Source organism: Leptidea sinapis, chromosome Z (assembly GCF_905404315.1).
Source record: "Leptidea sinapis chromosome Z, ilLepSina1.1, whole genome shotgun sequence".
In the NCBI taxonomy this organism is placed as follows: Eukaryota; Metazoa; Arthropoda; class Insecta; order Lepidoptera; family Pieridae; genus Leptidea; species Leptidea sinapis.
The window spans coordinates 14,149,388-14,165,794 of NC_066312.1; the positions used below are offsets into that span (position 1 = coordinate 14,149,388).

Here is a 16,407-nt window from a genome sequence, read left to right on the forward strand (position 1 = left end):
TAGATCATGAGTTTGTTTTCTGTCTTGAGAACGGAGCTTATCAGCTTTATTAACAAAATAAACACTTGGTATATTCATTGCTTGGCCGTCGAGGTAGTCTCCATCATCTTCAGGAAATACGATGTAAACAACAAAGGTTTTATTCATTTTTACATTTGGAGGCGCTGTTGCTACTAATATATTATAATATTCCACAGGTTTCTTCATTATTAAGGGAACTTTTATATAATCTTCATCTTTCCATACATTGGCAGTGCTATTTACTCGGGAAGGAAAGAAAATTTTGGCAATATCGTTTGTATTTGAGTATATTTCTTCCGATGAATTATGAATATGAGTAGTTGTAGATGGGTCTTGAGGAATTTTTGATAGTAAATCGGCTAAACTACTAGGATCCCTTTCTTTCATAGAAATCGGGGTGATTTTCGTAATAAAACCATTGTAAAGAGGTAAACTTTGCATTGCACTCATTATAAAAAAAAGGATAACCTGAAATATGATGTCAAATTAAAAATATTGTATATAAATGCTTTTAGAGTGAACAAACAATACGATAAAAAATTACATACTGGTAAATAGGTATATATGGCAAAATAACTACATACGAAAATATTTGTACTTACAGTGCAATTTCTAATAATTAATGCTGTCATGTTGTCGAACACAATTGAAACTCTACTGTGACTGGCTACAGATCTAAAACCTACGATGGTCTCATTATTTACAAACATGAGGTATGAAGGGCGGATGTTTGATTGTATTCAGATTACGGAAGGTAAACAAGGTGTCAATTCTGATAGGTACTGAAAAATCTTAATAGAATCTTATTGGCAAGAATTGTCTAAACGTAATAAAACATCTTCGCTTTATCTCGCCTTTATTATCATTCTTCGTTCAGTGGTATCCTCTAGGTTTGGATTTTGACTTTACATATTTCTTTGAACATTTGTCATTCAGGTGGTATTTGGTCTTCGTCCGTTAGAGTCTGGTGAAAGGCCCAATGCCTTTTCATCTTTGTACTGTCTCAATTGCATTACCGTATAGTAGTGCTTCTATATCTTGCCGTTAACTCCTTTTCTTTCTAACTCCTTTAGTTCTTCACATAGCAACCCTCCTCGCGAGTATAGAGTCGTGCAAATACTTATATTCCATGGTATTGTTCTTTGGATTTATTGTGAAATAAAATCTGTCTAAAAAAGTCACAATTATGCACTGTTGTCAGTATCATCCTCTGATTTTACTGTCCTGCTGTATTTTTAAGATGTTTATTTTATTATTAGAAAAGATATCTTTAAAAAAACATAATTATCCAATGGTTTTTATAGTGCCGCTACACAATTTGGAATCTTTCTTGTTATGCTTGTATTGCTTACCAATAACCAGAATAGCTTTTGTAATACAGAAACTCTGTAATGTCTCCCACATTATCTTTTGATGTGGAACTTCTATCTTGTTTAAGATGAGTTGGACAGGGATGAGTTGTATGCCGTAGTTGTTCAGAGTTGCCAAACAAAATTGAAAGAGAGCGGATGTGGCTAACTGGTGAATGATGACATCATAAAGTGTCATTTAATGATTGTTTAAAAAATTGAACATAAGATGAAGGAATATAATGGTATTTGAGAGAAATTAATGCATAATAGAGTATACATGTCCCACCATAATATTATGAATGATGGTGAGACATTGGAACAAGTATTTTAATAAGTTTGTACATTTGTAGCTTATATTCTGGAGTGAGGGTGAACGTGACATTAAATTGAGAGAATAATAATTAACTATTTACAGCCAAGTAAATAGGACAGCTATGTCAAATAGATGTTCATCGAGACGTGTCCGTATCCATTTGCCTGCATGAACATATGTAACGTACGTAAATGCTGAGTATAGCAAAAGATGAATGTGGAAACAATATATGCGGTAGAAATGAGAGATTGACGTGAGTATATTAATTTCAAAGATAGATTCAGAAACAGTGAAAAGAAAAGTTTTGGGTTGATTTGATAGAGATACAGAGGATTACTAGTAGGCTGAAAGATTGATTTAGGAGTACATTCCACGTTCACATATATATTTAATCTTTTCAATCGCCTTTTTTGAATAGTAGTACTGTATCTTTTCCAGCAGCGATCATTTCATTAGTAATGCCATCTAGTCCGGGGCTTTTTAATATTTTAATTGATTTTTCCATTTCGTTTTCAAGAAACATAAGAAATGCTTCACATATTTTTTGCCTCAGTTGTAAATATTCCTTTGGAGGCGCTGTCTGCGTGTATAAATTTTTCTTTCCTATCTGTGTCGTGTGTGTATTGCTTAAGTTTCTGCATGTAATGAGCTCATCAGTTATTTATTATTTCTAATTACTTGTTTTATTTTTTTGACTGCTTCTGTTTTTCCAAATAGTTCTCTATAAGACCACATCTATATTTTTTTTACTTAACGTAATATTTTCTTACTTTCACTTTCTTTTTAATTATTCTGTGTATTTTACTTAGTTGAAATTTTTCTGTTATTTTAGTTATATTGTCCCGTAGTATATGTTTTTATAAAACCTAAATAATGCTTAAATAAATTTCTTCTTTTTAAGCATAAATTATGCAGTCACATTATTTTCGAAAATATGACGTGAGACTTAAGTAAATAAGTAAGTTAGTAGTAAATTGGGCTTAAGTAATTACACTTAACCTGTTACAGTAACAAAATATACAATTACAATACATCAGCTTAACAAGTTACAATTAACCTAATTAAGTAAAGTAAACGAGTCAAATGTAATAATAACTGTGCACTATATCTTCCTCTCCAAAATGAATAAAAGAAAAGTAAATTTATTATGTATGAAAACAAATTCATTTATTCTTCATAAATGAGGAGTCGAAGATTATTTCTTTAATAAGTATTGTAATATTAATATAAATGTTTGATTGACTGATCAGTGGCAGTTATAAGCTGTCGATAACTTGCAGAAAAAGCATTGGAATTTGATGATATTGACTACAAAATGGCACTATATTAAGTTTTTGTGTTTATAATTTTAATAGTAAGGCAGAACAAACAATTATACAGGTGACTTGAAGGTTACTAAACTAACCTACCAGTGGGAGGCTCCTTTGCACAAGATGCCGACTATTATGGGTACCACGAGCGACGGCGCACGTGCGGCGCCTATTTCTGCCTATGTCTAAACATTATTGTGTTTCGGTTATAAAGGCACCGTAGCGTAAACGAGACTTATCATCTTATGTCTCAAGGAGACGACGCAATTGTAGTGCAACTCAGAATTTTTGGATTTATTAAGAATCCTGAGCGGCACTGCATTATAATGAGCAGGGCGTATCAATTACCATCAGCTAAACGTCCTCCTCGTCTATTTCCTTATTGTCTTAAAAAAAATAAAAAAGCACCTTCCTTAAAAGCCGGCAACGCTCCTTGTGATTCCTCTGGTGTTGCAAGATAATGTGGGCAGCGGTGATCACTTAACATCAGGTGAAATGTACGCTCGTTTATTCTCCTCTTCCATAAAAAACAAACAAACAGAAGGCAATGCTCCTCCACTTTTGGCGGTTTGTAGCATTGCGGGAGCATTCTACCACAGTTGGCTGCGTCACTGCTTTGATACGATCCGTCCATCAAGTGGGTGAGCGTCCTCTCGTTCTTTTCCCCTCCACCTGGCCCAGCACTATCAACCGCTCAATAGATTCTTCGTGTGGATCAGGAGATGTGACCAAAAAAACTTCTGAATTAGTAGTTGCACAGTCGACGATAGCCTTGCTTTTATCTTCAGTTCTTATATGATGGGATTGTTGGTTCGGAAAGCCGTCCAAGGGATCTTCAGGAGTCGCCTGCAACACCACATCTCTAAGGCATCAATTTTGCGGCGGTCTTGCAGTCTAGGGGACCAGGTTCCAGCCCCGTAAAGGAAGATTGGAAACACAAGACTCCTCATAAGTTGAACCTTGGTGGTTTTGTTCACACTACAGTTAAATTATGTAGATACATATAATATTAACGTCAAACAAAACTAAAATAATAACTAACATTCAAATAAAATTGCAAACCAATATTATGGTTATTCTAGTTCAATTTCCCTAGACACGCGTTATTTAAAACGAGCAAGCAATGTTACGATTCGAATTCAAAGAAAGCGACAGAATTGCTATGAAAAAGAGTTTTTATCGTTATTCAAGATTCATAGCGGACGTCACGTACTTACAGTCAAAACTAGAGATTTAAAATGAACTAGGCTAGATTAAAAATGTTTAATTTAAAAAACATAGATTCGAAAGTGATCAAGCCGTTGTCGCTGTACTTAATAAGTTTTTAGATGTGCAGGATGAAGAGATTTATAAGAAAAGAATTATAATTCCTTTAGAACTTAGAAGTTTATAAAAAAAGTTCCAATAAAAGATTTAGAATAATAAATCTTTAAAAGAAAGAAAGAATGTTACTGGAAATATACGCAATACGCATACTCAATTTTTATTGACACCATATACATGTTATTTTAAGCCGCGGTTTTACATCTAGAGTGTACAAAATGCAAAAAGTCCCGTAGTTGAAGATCCACGGGAAATGTGTCAGTGATTTATTGTAAATAAAATCGTACCTATTATAATGTTTATAATTGAATTGCAAACAGGATAATTCCTATTTTTCAGCTTTACACAAATCTTGAGGCCATTAGCGACGGTTTCACAGCCCTCATTGTATGGTTCGCGACCTCTACAAAAGGAATAATCGACCTCTTAAGTGCTTAGAAAATAAACAAAAAAAAGTGATAAAAACGAATGAAGTGAAATTTTCTTTAGAAACGCTGAGCATTTTATTTAATGGATGTTGAATGACACTAAGCCGTCACGCTGGCTTTGCAACGCTCGCTACGATAAACTAAATATATAAACTAAAAATCAAGCCGAAGTTGATCCGTCTTCGGCTTGATTTTTAGTTTTATGTAGTGGTCACACGCAGATTTTGTTTAATTTCTTTTCTATTTTAGATATATTTAATGCGATGGAATTATTGTTGAGCTGAGCTCTATGGTAGGTTAGGCTAGATATTTTATTAGTCTACAGTGTCCAGTAATGATAGTTTAAATATTCCTCAATACGGAAATTTTTGAGGAGGTGATGTTAGGTGGCCACTCTGCGCTGCTTAGACTCGACTCGATTGGATAAAGCCTTTTCCCAAAAAAATCTTTTGACTTTTAATATACAGTTTAAGACTGAACTAATAACTAAAACTACTAAACTACTAGACCAAAAACAAATAACAAATGATTTAACAAAATGCGTGATACAAAATATCCTCCGAAAATATTCACTTAGTCAAAAGAAGAGTAATTAAAGTAATGGTGCAGAGCCATTAACTGCCAAGACAAAATGTAAGTAGAAACCCCTTCTATGGAATATTTTGTAGTTACCACTAATAGTACAATAAGTGCTCTGCCGCATAACAGAAGTATTGAATTTAAATTTGAAAGTTCTGTGTAAATACATTTTCAAGAAATATTCTTTGCTAAGTCTCAAACTGAGATCACGTCTGAGGACGTTTGGTGCTGCGTTTCGACTTAAATCATCGTCATTATATATTGTTTACATTTGGATAATATATTGATAAAGAACTATAAATGGGTAAATGAACTTCGTTCAATTCAACAACTCGCCATTTCTCTTATCACTGCTCTTCCACAACATCAATGCGTCGACTAGTATCGGAATACTGGGTCTCAGAATGAAATTCGAGCAATCATCTAGAAGGCAAAGCCAAATTTGCATCGAAGACGGTGGATTGGCGGGAACACTCGAACTCTTATATCAGCTCGAACCATTTGACCGTAGAGTTCATCGAATTGTCGGGGATCCTGTGCGTTATGAACGGCTAGATCACTTGGCGTTACATAGAGACATGCGCATTTATCACGGGGAGTGTTCCGAAGTGCTGTTTAACCTGATTCCTACTGCCGAATTCTGACTGGATTTGTGGTGTTGCGCTTTCAAGGAACGTTCTTCCACGTACAACATGGTTACCTTAAAAAAATTACACTCCTCTAAAAGGCCAGCAATGCTCCTGCGATTTCTCTGGCGTTGCGGGAGAATGTAGGCGACCGTGTCACCTAAAATCAGGTGACCTAACACTCATTAGAAATACTCTTTCTTAAAAAAACCTTATACCAGACCAATTTTATTCATTATCCCAGTAGGTTTTGTATGTATAAATCGCGTTGACTGTATCCCATGATACCTTTACACACTAATTTCAACTCCCTTGGGCTTTTATTGAGACACATTTTTTATCACTAAACTAATTTATAACGTAGTCATAAAAATCCATTTTCTCATTATAAGGTACCCCATAAAAGGTAATTATTACTGTTAAATTACCGTTATTAAAGCTTTCCACATAGCTGTGAGAGACTATTGCGAATTTCATGTCCGATCAAATCAATTTGGTTGACACAATTTATGTAATCTGCGATCTCTAGTGTTCAAGGAAATTAAAGTTCAATACTACATTCATGTACCTGTGTGTGTGAATATATTCACAATAATCAATTCAATTCAGTACATCTAACTGTACTCTTTACATTACTTTTGAGTTTTTACATTTATTTTATAACTATGTTCATGTAAGGTTTACATTGAGTATTTGACATTGGAGTTTTACGTACTACATGATATTATAAAACAAAGTCCTCCACCGCGTCTGTCTGTGTGTCTGTTCGCGATAAACTCAAAATTTACTGCACCGATTTTGATGCTGAATTCACCAATGGATAGCGTGGTTTTCGATGAAGGTTTTAGAATATGATTTGTTAAGTTTTTGTATACATTTTTGTGTAAATTACCTAACGAAATTTGTTGGAGGTGAAAAAATAAGCCGCCTAGAGCTTTCAACGAAAATGCTGTCTAATCCCTTTGAGATGTAACAAAATGATGTATGGTGGAATTGTGTTTCTTATACTCTAAAGAAATGTCTCCAATGGCATATGTCTGTCTCTTAAGAATAACATAACTATTTCCATTTTAATATTTTTAAAAGTTGGCACTTAAAAAGCGGTAGTGTAAAAGCTGTTTACACAAATACCAACAAAATTAATCTTTATCATTTTATTACTACATAATATTATAATATCATTCAGAAATACGGTTTTATTTCATTTTTAACGCATTAAATTTGATTACAAATTTTCGACTTCGTTATTCCCGAATACTTATATCATTTTTTTTCTATTGACTGAAGAGCGGCTGTCGGGTCAGCGAGTTTAAAATAATTTGTAAAACGATGAATGATAAAAGAGTGGCAATGAGTTTCTTGCCACTTCTTCTCATTAAAGATCAACCTTTTTCTAAAGTGGTCATAAATTGCTAAAATAAAAAAGTCTTTTAACTTTCATAAACGTAATTTCCTTAACCTAAATGAATAAAGTGATAAATATATAAATTACAGTTAATTTACCATGTACATAATATCGCACAAGACTTGTTTACAGACGGTCCTCAGGTGGATTATTTTACTAATATACTATAGAATAATCGATAATGTATCAAAAATCAAATCGTGAATGTGTGAAAATATTTAAACTTCACGACAAATAATACTAAGTAAGTAGTTAGTAAGTAATGTTAGCTATCACCAACATGTCATATACTAACACCTCATCAAAAGTATTATTCCTATCGGGTCAGTAGTTTTCACAGTAAAACCTAACAAAAAACCGGCTCTCCATTTATAAGCATAGATGACACTGGTCATTTACAATTTATAACTAGTATGGCCAAAAATATTGTTACAATTTAATATTTTTAATTAATACATGCCCTAAATCAATCATTATATTTAAATAGAGCGACCCGATTAAAAATATCAGCGTTCTGTTTGCAAAATTAAAATTCGCAATTTTCCTTAAAAGCACTATATATCGCTCGAGAGAAAACACAATTCCCACACGTGGGTGTATTGAAAATAAAAACAATACGCCCACGTAGAAATCAGTAACAATTTTCTTCTAGTTCACTAAAGTGTAAATAAAACAAAAGTTTTTCTAAAGAGGTGAATATTAAATCGTTTATTCTATTGAAAAGACGCAATTTAAAAACGTTTTAATAAAAGAAACTCATTTGTGTCAGGTTTTGTTTTCAAGAATTCTTTTATGAGATATCTGACACTTCGCTTCAATTTAATGGAGTATTTTTCAATTAATTTCTCCTTTATAAGATCTTATTCGAACAGTCGATCAAAGTTTTTCAGAATTTCAATAGATTTAGATCAAAATGTTAATAATTTTGAAAACCACACAGTATCTATGAATTCTAATTTATTATTAGCAAGGAAAGGTAACATATTATAGGCTGTACTAATTTATTATTTATTTATTAATTATGAATTGAAAGAGATGCAGAATAAATATGATAATTACTGAGCCAGGTTAGGGCAGAATTATTTTATTATAGTATTATAGTGAGAATTTAATATCAGTATTCTTCATCACAGTTGCTACGGTCTTGACAGAGAAGTCTTGGTTGTTATGAGAGGTAGATGGAGTTCGATTTTTTGCCATAATATGTCTGTGTTGGAGGACATTCGAGTAAACTCACGCACGGGACCGCCCACAGAAGATGTATTTGGCCGGTCCATCGCTTCGGTGACCTTCCACTGAGTCTAGTACCTTATACTTTACCCTGGACTACCTGCTCCGATAAAAATGTCTAAAGAAAGCGAGTATGCGGGGCTGTGCTATATAGTACATAACAGATAGATGCTATTCAATACCTAATTCCTGATGTATCGATACGTATATGTGAAACTCATTTTCGTCCTCGATTGCAAAACATAGACAGATGGACACAAGGGTCTTATTCATAGGGTTCCCATTGGATTACCAATTAATTATTATTAGCTTAATATAAAAACTAATTTGACCAGTTTGTGTTTGACGAGTTAGCCCCCGATTTGATCGTGTTAATTTCGCTTTATCTGGCAATCTGACAAAAAAATCGGATTTTTGTGGTTGCGTTTGACTCAACTTTATTTCTGCCGGTGTCGATCCAGTAGGAATCTAAAGAAGAAGTTAATAGAAATTTTAAAAGTGCCTATATATATATATATATATATATATATTATATTCCTTAGCATACTAAAGATTAGAATAGAAGATTAAGAATGAATTAGTACCTCACAGTGAGAAATAATCACTATATATTTTATTTAAAGGATAAGAAGTTTAATTTAAAAATGTTAACGAACGAAATGTATAATTTTGAAGGGTATTGTTAAAGAGTTTCGTGCTCTTTCACTTTTGCCGTTCTGATTAATATTAAATCATCACTTCGATATGTCTACTGTGCTTCGATTAATTAGTCTTGTTACCTGTGAGCCCACCTGTCACTTCTATATTAACATATTTTATATTTCTATATAAAGTCCTATCAATAAATCCTTTGGTCTAAAATGAGATTATGAGGCTTACACTTTTGTATTTTCCAATCTTTTAACAAATGTATGAAGCTTTTCTAAGTTTTCATTTCTGACGCAATTAGTATAGTTTCCACATATATTTACAATCTTGAGTTGAAAATATTTTCTCTGAATTAGTTCAATGGTACAGTAAAAAATCATAGCATACAATTCATTTATACTTCACATTACAAGCTGGCACTTACATTTGATTTATGTCTGCAGATGATAAGAATGATAAGAATCCCTGCTACTACTACTAAAGAAACACACATTCTTGTTTGCGTATTTTATTTAATATAAACTATTAATATGTAACAGCCTCTATAACTTATGTAATATTATGTACAAAATAACGCCTTAAAGAATAAATATAAGACAATCTTACATATTTCGCAATGCAGCACATTTAACAAATTGCTGTATGATTAAATTTAAATCTATGTATTTAATTCACTCACTTATAACCATTTGTTGATTCCGCTTGAACATTTATGTTTGTATCTGTGTTAAGATTCAGTTGCTCTGGTTCATCACTAGAACGCGGCGATGGATTTCCTCTGTATTTCACAAATAATACTTCATGTTCTGAAGGCTTTGTTCCTCCAGTAAGGATTGTTTTCACCAGGGGAACTTCAGGATTCTTCACTAGTACATAAATCAGTGTCTTTTCTTCAACTGGACCGAGCTTGTTCAGTAAATTCCTCTGAATGGCAGCAATGTTACTCGATTCTTGACTGGGTACTTTAATAAATAAGATTTTATATGACTTCTTCGGAGGTGATGGTATCGGAACTATCGGGGCGTTCTCAAGATCTGGTGGCGGCACATGAAAATATATATGTCTAAAAACAGCAGGTTCATTTTGTGTTTGTGGTAAGTTATTTGAAATAATTTGTACATTCTGGCGGTGATTTAGATTTGTTTGAATAGGTTGAAAGTATTCTAATGGCACATTGATCGGTTGTATATTGTTTTGCACGAATGTTGGTACAATTGAGTTTCCGATATTAACTTCTTGGGTAGTTGGTACACTAGTAACAACATTTTCTGAAGTACCAATAGAATTTCCTAAAGACCTAATTCCATTTATTTGCACGTAATTTTGTTCACTTTGATATGGTGCAGCATTTATCGAGCCAGCGTCTGTTGAAATTGTGTTTTGTAATTGGTACAATGGTTGAACGTTGTGTTGGACGTCGGATGCGAATATGTTAGCACCGTACGAATTGGACAAAGGCTTACTTTGAATGTTCACCAAGGGTAGTTCATTATTTTGTACGTATTCCACATTTACAGGCACGGCCACATCTAGGGGCTTATTGGTCTGTGAATTATGGTTTGATATCAAATTTGCTTCGTTATAACTATTCGAATCAATATCAGATAACTTGTTTGCTTCGTGTTTATATTGTTTCAAATATCCGTAATCCTCGTTCGACACTGAGTATGAAACAGTCTTCTGGAATGTAAATCCATTATTAGGGTTAACTCCATCCGTTGTATATGTAGGTAAACTCTGCTGATTTGGTAGTTCGAACTGAATAATTGGCTTAGGATAAACGTAACCTTCTGGCGCACATTGTACAGCTGCAATCACCACCTGCAAAAATATTCATTGATTAAGAAAAAAAGCAAATTCCCAAGAATATTATATTGAAGATAAACTACTAACCAAAACGATAAATTTGTAAGATAACCAAGCCATTTCACAGTCGCCTTTAAAATGGACATGTGTTTCTGAAGATGAACTTATATATAATTTCCCCATAACGCTTATGATGGAGGCTTGACAATTTTGCATAAATCGTACGTTAAATATTCGGAACACTTCCGTTACTAATTTAAATAATTCTCGCGCTCTATCGTCATTAAGATTCTAACTCTAATAAACCTACCTATATTTTGTTCTCATGATTTTCGATAAAAAAATCGTTTTCGATATATTTTGTGTGTTATATTGTACTAATTGTAGCAAATAATGAAAAAATTATGTATTTCATTCCAGCTATCAAGGGTACGTTACGACACGTTAGATACGTTTTAACTCGCGTTACTAACACATGAAGGAGCTTAAAGTATACAATATATTATATTATATCTATAGAGTGGATATTACGAGATTTTTTTTGTATGAAAAAGTTGTTACTGACCGCCCCATGTCCCTTGCCCGTCGCGCGTTTGATATTTGACAGAAAATTAAATAAAAATTATTCGTTTCTTATTCTAGTAACCATAAAGTCTATAGTTATTGTGAAAATGATAAAAGTGGCAGAATTTTTATAGGTTAAAAAAAATGGTATAATTACTGGCAAAAGATGACAGATGTGATGTTTCAATTGCATTTTTTTTATTATCTTAACTAGGAATTGGACTTTCTCAATTAATATAAGCGTTTAATTTACTGTCGTTTAATTATTATTTATAAAAAACTAGGATAAGACTGGACATCGATTACACTCGTTACCCCATTGTTGAACAACTTAACATTTATAAATGTTAAGTTTGTCAACAATGGGGTAAGTAATGGGTTCAGTATACTGAAAGTTATTTAATGATGATGGACTTTGCAATTTTAGATTTGTAATATGTTTTTATCATGACACTGTACTTGTCACTCGTATTTCCTTAACTCTATTCAAATTTTCAATTTAAAATACCACACACTTCGACGATAGTGACATCTTCTAAGGCCTTCAGGGAATTCAAAAGCTTTGGCACATGTGAACGAGTGCATCTACGTACTTGTGTTCACTTCTACAAATAACTTTGGTCTAAAATGAGATTATGAGGCTTACACTTTTGTATTTTCCAATCTTTTGACAAATGTATGAAGCTTTTCTAAGTTTTCATTTCTGACGCAATCAGTATAGTTTCCACATATATTTACAACTTTAGAATACCAAATTATAAACTTACACTTAAAGCTGGATGAAAGCTTCAGTTTAAAAAATTCTAAAAGTACAGTTTTTTTGCCTTTTATGCCTTTTAAAAAAACTTGTATTCTTCAGTGGAAAAGCATACGCCACTAGTCTAAACTAATTAAGTTTCTGATGACCTGGTGTTTCAGAGATTTTGTGATTGCATTCGTTAATAAATCATTGTAATGTTGGATGCAATTACTACTTGTGACAGTAATCACGACTATCATGTTCACGAAGCATCCTTGCACAAACAATAAATTCAAGCTCTAAATGTTGCTGCATCCAATATACGATAATTTATATTCATACAGTTAATTCTTTATAACTTTTTATGAAATAGTTTATATAATTTAAAGAGGACTCATATATTGCAGCATCTTACAAACTAATTTGTTATATATATTACAGCCATTGTAAATTACTTTATTTGATTGAAAAGGATGGCCGTTGAGTTTCTTATATGTTCTTCTCACGAGCTCAACCTTTATGGTAAACTCAGTAATTTAAAAGAAATATTTGTAGTGACGATTCAAAAGAGCTTAGTTTAATCCTAATTGAATAAAGTTTATTCGACTTTGGCATTCGAAGCGGAGAAACGAATGTTTACAAACTTAGAACCACGCGGCACAATATAGCAACGATATAGGAATATACATAAAATACCAAATGACATGAGTGTTGAAGCGATGGTGATCACTTGACACAAGGTGACCCGGGTGGTTGTTTGTCTTCTTCTTCCATAAAAAACCGCAGAACACGGAACACGAATTCACACGCGGTTCATAAGCCATTGAAACAATGAATTTTTCTGTAATACATTGCACCTTACTAAGACCTAGACTATGTAACACAGAATCGAACCCGGATTAACACATCGGGTAATAATTTTCATCACTATCGACCCAGTTTGAAATCTACGCTGATGAATCTATATTATATAACAGACCATATATAACACTCGTCGGCTTATTAATCTTCTAAAATTACCTAATATTATGCAAAATTGGACTACTCTAATCGCCTTTCACAAAAAGAACCTGTTCCCTTAATATATCGGAATTAGTTATAATTTTTTTTAAATCAGTATTTATATGAAGTAGCAGTAGGAAAATATTTATTTTAATATGAATGAATGGAGCAAACCAAGGCAAGAGATTGTAGCCTTATCTGTTCTACATTCAAAATGGAAATGAGCTGGCCATATATATACAAAGAACAAAAGACGAAAGGTATGAGAGAAATATGTTGTGTAGAATAAACTACAAGTATTGTGATAATTTAAATATTGAGACTAATAAGATATTTAATAAAATAAAAGTATAAAATGGCAGGCAATGGACTATGTTAACTGAAACATGGATGACGTCACACATCAATTATCATCACTGGATCGCTTGAAAATTTTGTAGTTACTAGCTGACCCCGACAGACGTTCTGTAAACAATAAATAAAATATATTTCACAATATCAAGAAATGGTATCTGTTGTTATAATGAAATTGTTTCACAGCAAAACTGTCAAACCGTGCGTCAATAAAATTCTCTCATAGAAAATATTTCCATACAAAACAAATATTGGAAATAAAAATAATTAAAGTCCCAAATCGAAATAAAATCTATCCTATCTCTAAAGTTCGACTAAACTCCACTCCATGAAGTAATCTCGGTTAAAAAACCAATCAACGAGAAAAAATTTTTTTTTGACATTCATAAGTGTTATTTTCGTGACCTACATGAATAAAGTGATTTTGTTGTTGTTGTTCGACAACTTTTCTACTAATCCCATACTAAATATGTGGGAGTGTTTAATATCAAAATTTTGTGTATTTTTCCTTTGATTTTTAATAAGTTATTAATGTCATTTTACTGATTAGGTAACGTACTAATGATAACAGTTTAAAGTTTTTTTATATCTGTAATAGTTACTTAATAATCTCCTGGTCACACTTTACAATTACGTCCTGTATATAATTAATGATCTTTTAAGATCACGATGGAAGCCTTTTGACGGTTTGTGTGCTGAAAAACAATTGATACTGTAACGCGTGAGTCCTCCCTAACACGCGGGATCGGTAATTATATATATATTTTATGGAATAGGAGGACAAACGAGCGTACGGGTTACCTGGTGTTAAGTGATCACCGCCGCCCTCATTCTCTTGCAACACCAGAGGAATCACAAGAGCAATCATATTATCTTCTTCTTCTATATATATAAGAATGAATTGCTGTTCGTTAGTCTCGCTAAAACTCGAGAACGGCTGGACCGATTTGGCTAATATTGGTCTTGAATTATTTGTGGAAGTCCAGGGAAGTTTTAAAAGGTAAATAAATGTGAAAGTGTTCGGAATTAAATAAAAACAACAACTTTGTTTTTCCCTTGATGTGTCCCCCGTCGTCCGATATTTGTTTTGTACATATTTTCTATGAGAGAATTTATTGACGCACGGTTTGACAGTTCTGCTGTAAAACAATTTCATTACAACAACAGGGAGCATATTTTACGAAATAATTCTTGATGTAATAATATATATTACTGACAAATTCATAAAAAACATTATTTTATTTATTATATACAGAACAACGTCTGTCGGGTCTATAGTACCTCTATATTCTATACTTTCATTAAATATTTGGCTTAAGGCCGACCGTTTTCACTTCTCATCATTTCTATTCTCTCTATTCGATTCTTCTTATACGCGTCAATCTTCCAATTTGAATCCTGTATTCTTTATCATATTATCCTTTATCTTATAACGATGAGTTCTTATATACAGATACGAACTCCTTGTTACAGTACCACTCAATACGTTAAGTGATAAGCTACAGGTGTTCCACAACACAACCAAAACAGAACTCTCAATTTATCAAATTCACCTTAGATCATTAACACTAGATAGACGTCGAAAAAAAATTGAGGTTGACAGTTAACCTCTATTTTGAGCAATGCACGCACACTTACACAAATCGACAAAATAATCGCGAGTGTAAGACGTGGCTTGTCTTGCATAGTAAAGTAATAAGCCTGGCCTGTATTCATCGATTGTCTATATAATAGTAAGAACTATATCTACGTTTAATTTATCGAAGAAATTCACATATAACTTTTTATTCTTATTTCTTGTTTCAGTTACTGAGAAGGAGATAAGGCTTTGGTAAGTTATTAAAAGGAGTTACAGACTCCATAATCAGAATACATAATTTAGTTTTGTAGACTTTTGTAATTCATTGTATTTTTTCCAGGCACAAGGGATTTCTCAAGGACTGCCCGAACGGACTTCTTACAGAGCAGGTATTTTTTGCTTCCTTAATTATTATATCATTTCTGGTCCATGCGGCATGCTGGCTAACCGGATATTCTGTCATCGAAAACTCTGCTTTTGTTGGTAATAAACAGTTAAAGTTGTATAATTCCTAAAAAAAACCTGCTGATAATATCTACTGGCTCTTTTGAGGTATGTTTTTAATGATTTATTTACTTATTGAAGGCAGTCCAAGCATTTGAGTATTTTTGGTTCATAACATTGCTTAGACTGTAAAAATATTTTGTTAAATGCTGTAAATATTGATTTAAAAGAGTGGCAATGAGTTACCTGACACTTCTTCTCATTTCAGATTTCGAAGTGGTGGTTAAGAAGTAAGACATTAATTAAAGCTGTTTTTTTTTTTGACCCGAACCGTGTAATGATTTATTTTTCCCAGTCACGTTAGAGTCATAATCTTAATATTAAAGGTATAAAAAGGCATTTCTTTTTTTCAAAATTGATTCTTAGACTTTTTTTTGATGACATTTTTAATATACTAGATACTACTACCGCTTCGGAAAAAAATGACACTCTGAGAGAAAAGAAGAGGCGCAAGAATATCTCCCAGCATTTTCTTTTTTACGCTCTTGTACTGTATACAATATTGTACTATCATTGCTATTGCTATACACACCGGCACAATTAGCGGAACACAAAAAAAGCAGGATTTTAAAATCTTTTACTTGAGGAACTGGCCAGTTATGATATTTTTTTAATTTATTGTCA

The 16,407-nt window shown here is 32.8% G+C and overlaps 2 protein-coding genes across 7 annotated transcripts in view; one reads left to right on the forward strand and one right to left on the reverse strand.

Moving 5' to 3' along the window:
- LOC126978565 (frequenin-1) overlaps nucleotides 1-16,407 on the forward strand; it is a 201,373-nt gene that overhangs the window by 170,301 nt on the left and 14,665 nt on the right. For all 6 annotated transcript variants that reach the window (XM_050827518.1, XM_050827513.1, XM_050827514.1 and 3 more), the window contains 2 exons: nucleotides 15,507-15,531; nucleotides 15,620-15,668. In XM_050827518.1, the coding sequence (XP_050683475.1) occupies nucleotides 15,507-15,531; nucleotides 15,620-15,668 (74 nt within the window). The remainder of the gene's footprint in view (nucleotides 1-15,506; nucleotides 15,532-15,619; nucleotides 15,669-16,407) is intronic.
- LOC126978557 (uncharacterized) lies at nucleotides 9,728-11,174 on the reverse strand. Its single transcript, XM_050827505.1, has 2 exons — nucleotides 11,129-11,174; nucleotides 9,728-11,056 (listed from the first exon to the last, which is right to left on the reverse strand). Exons 1-2 carry the CDS (start codon nucleotides 11,159-11,161, stop codon nucleotides 9,911-9,913), a joined length of 1,179 nt encoding a protein of 392 aa, XP_050683462.1. The 5' UTR covers nucleotides 11,162-11,174; the 3' UTR covers nucleotides 9,728-9,910.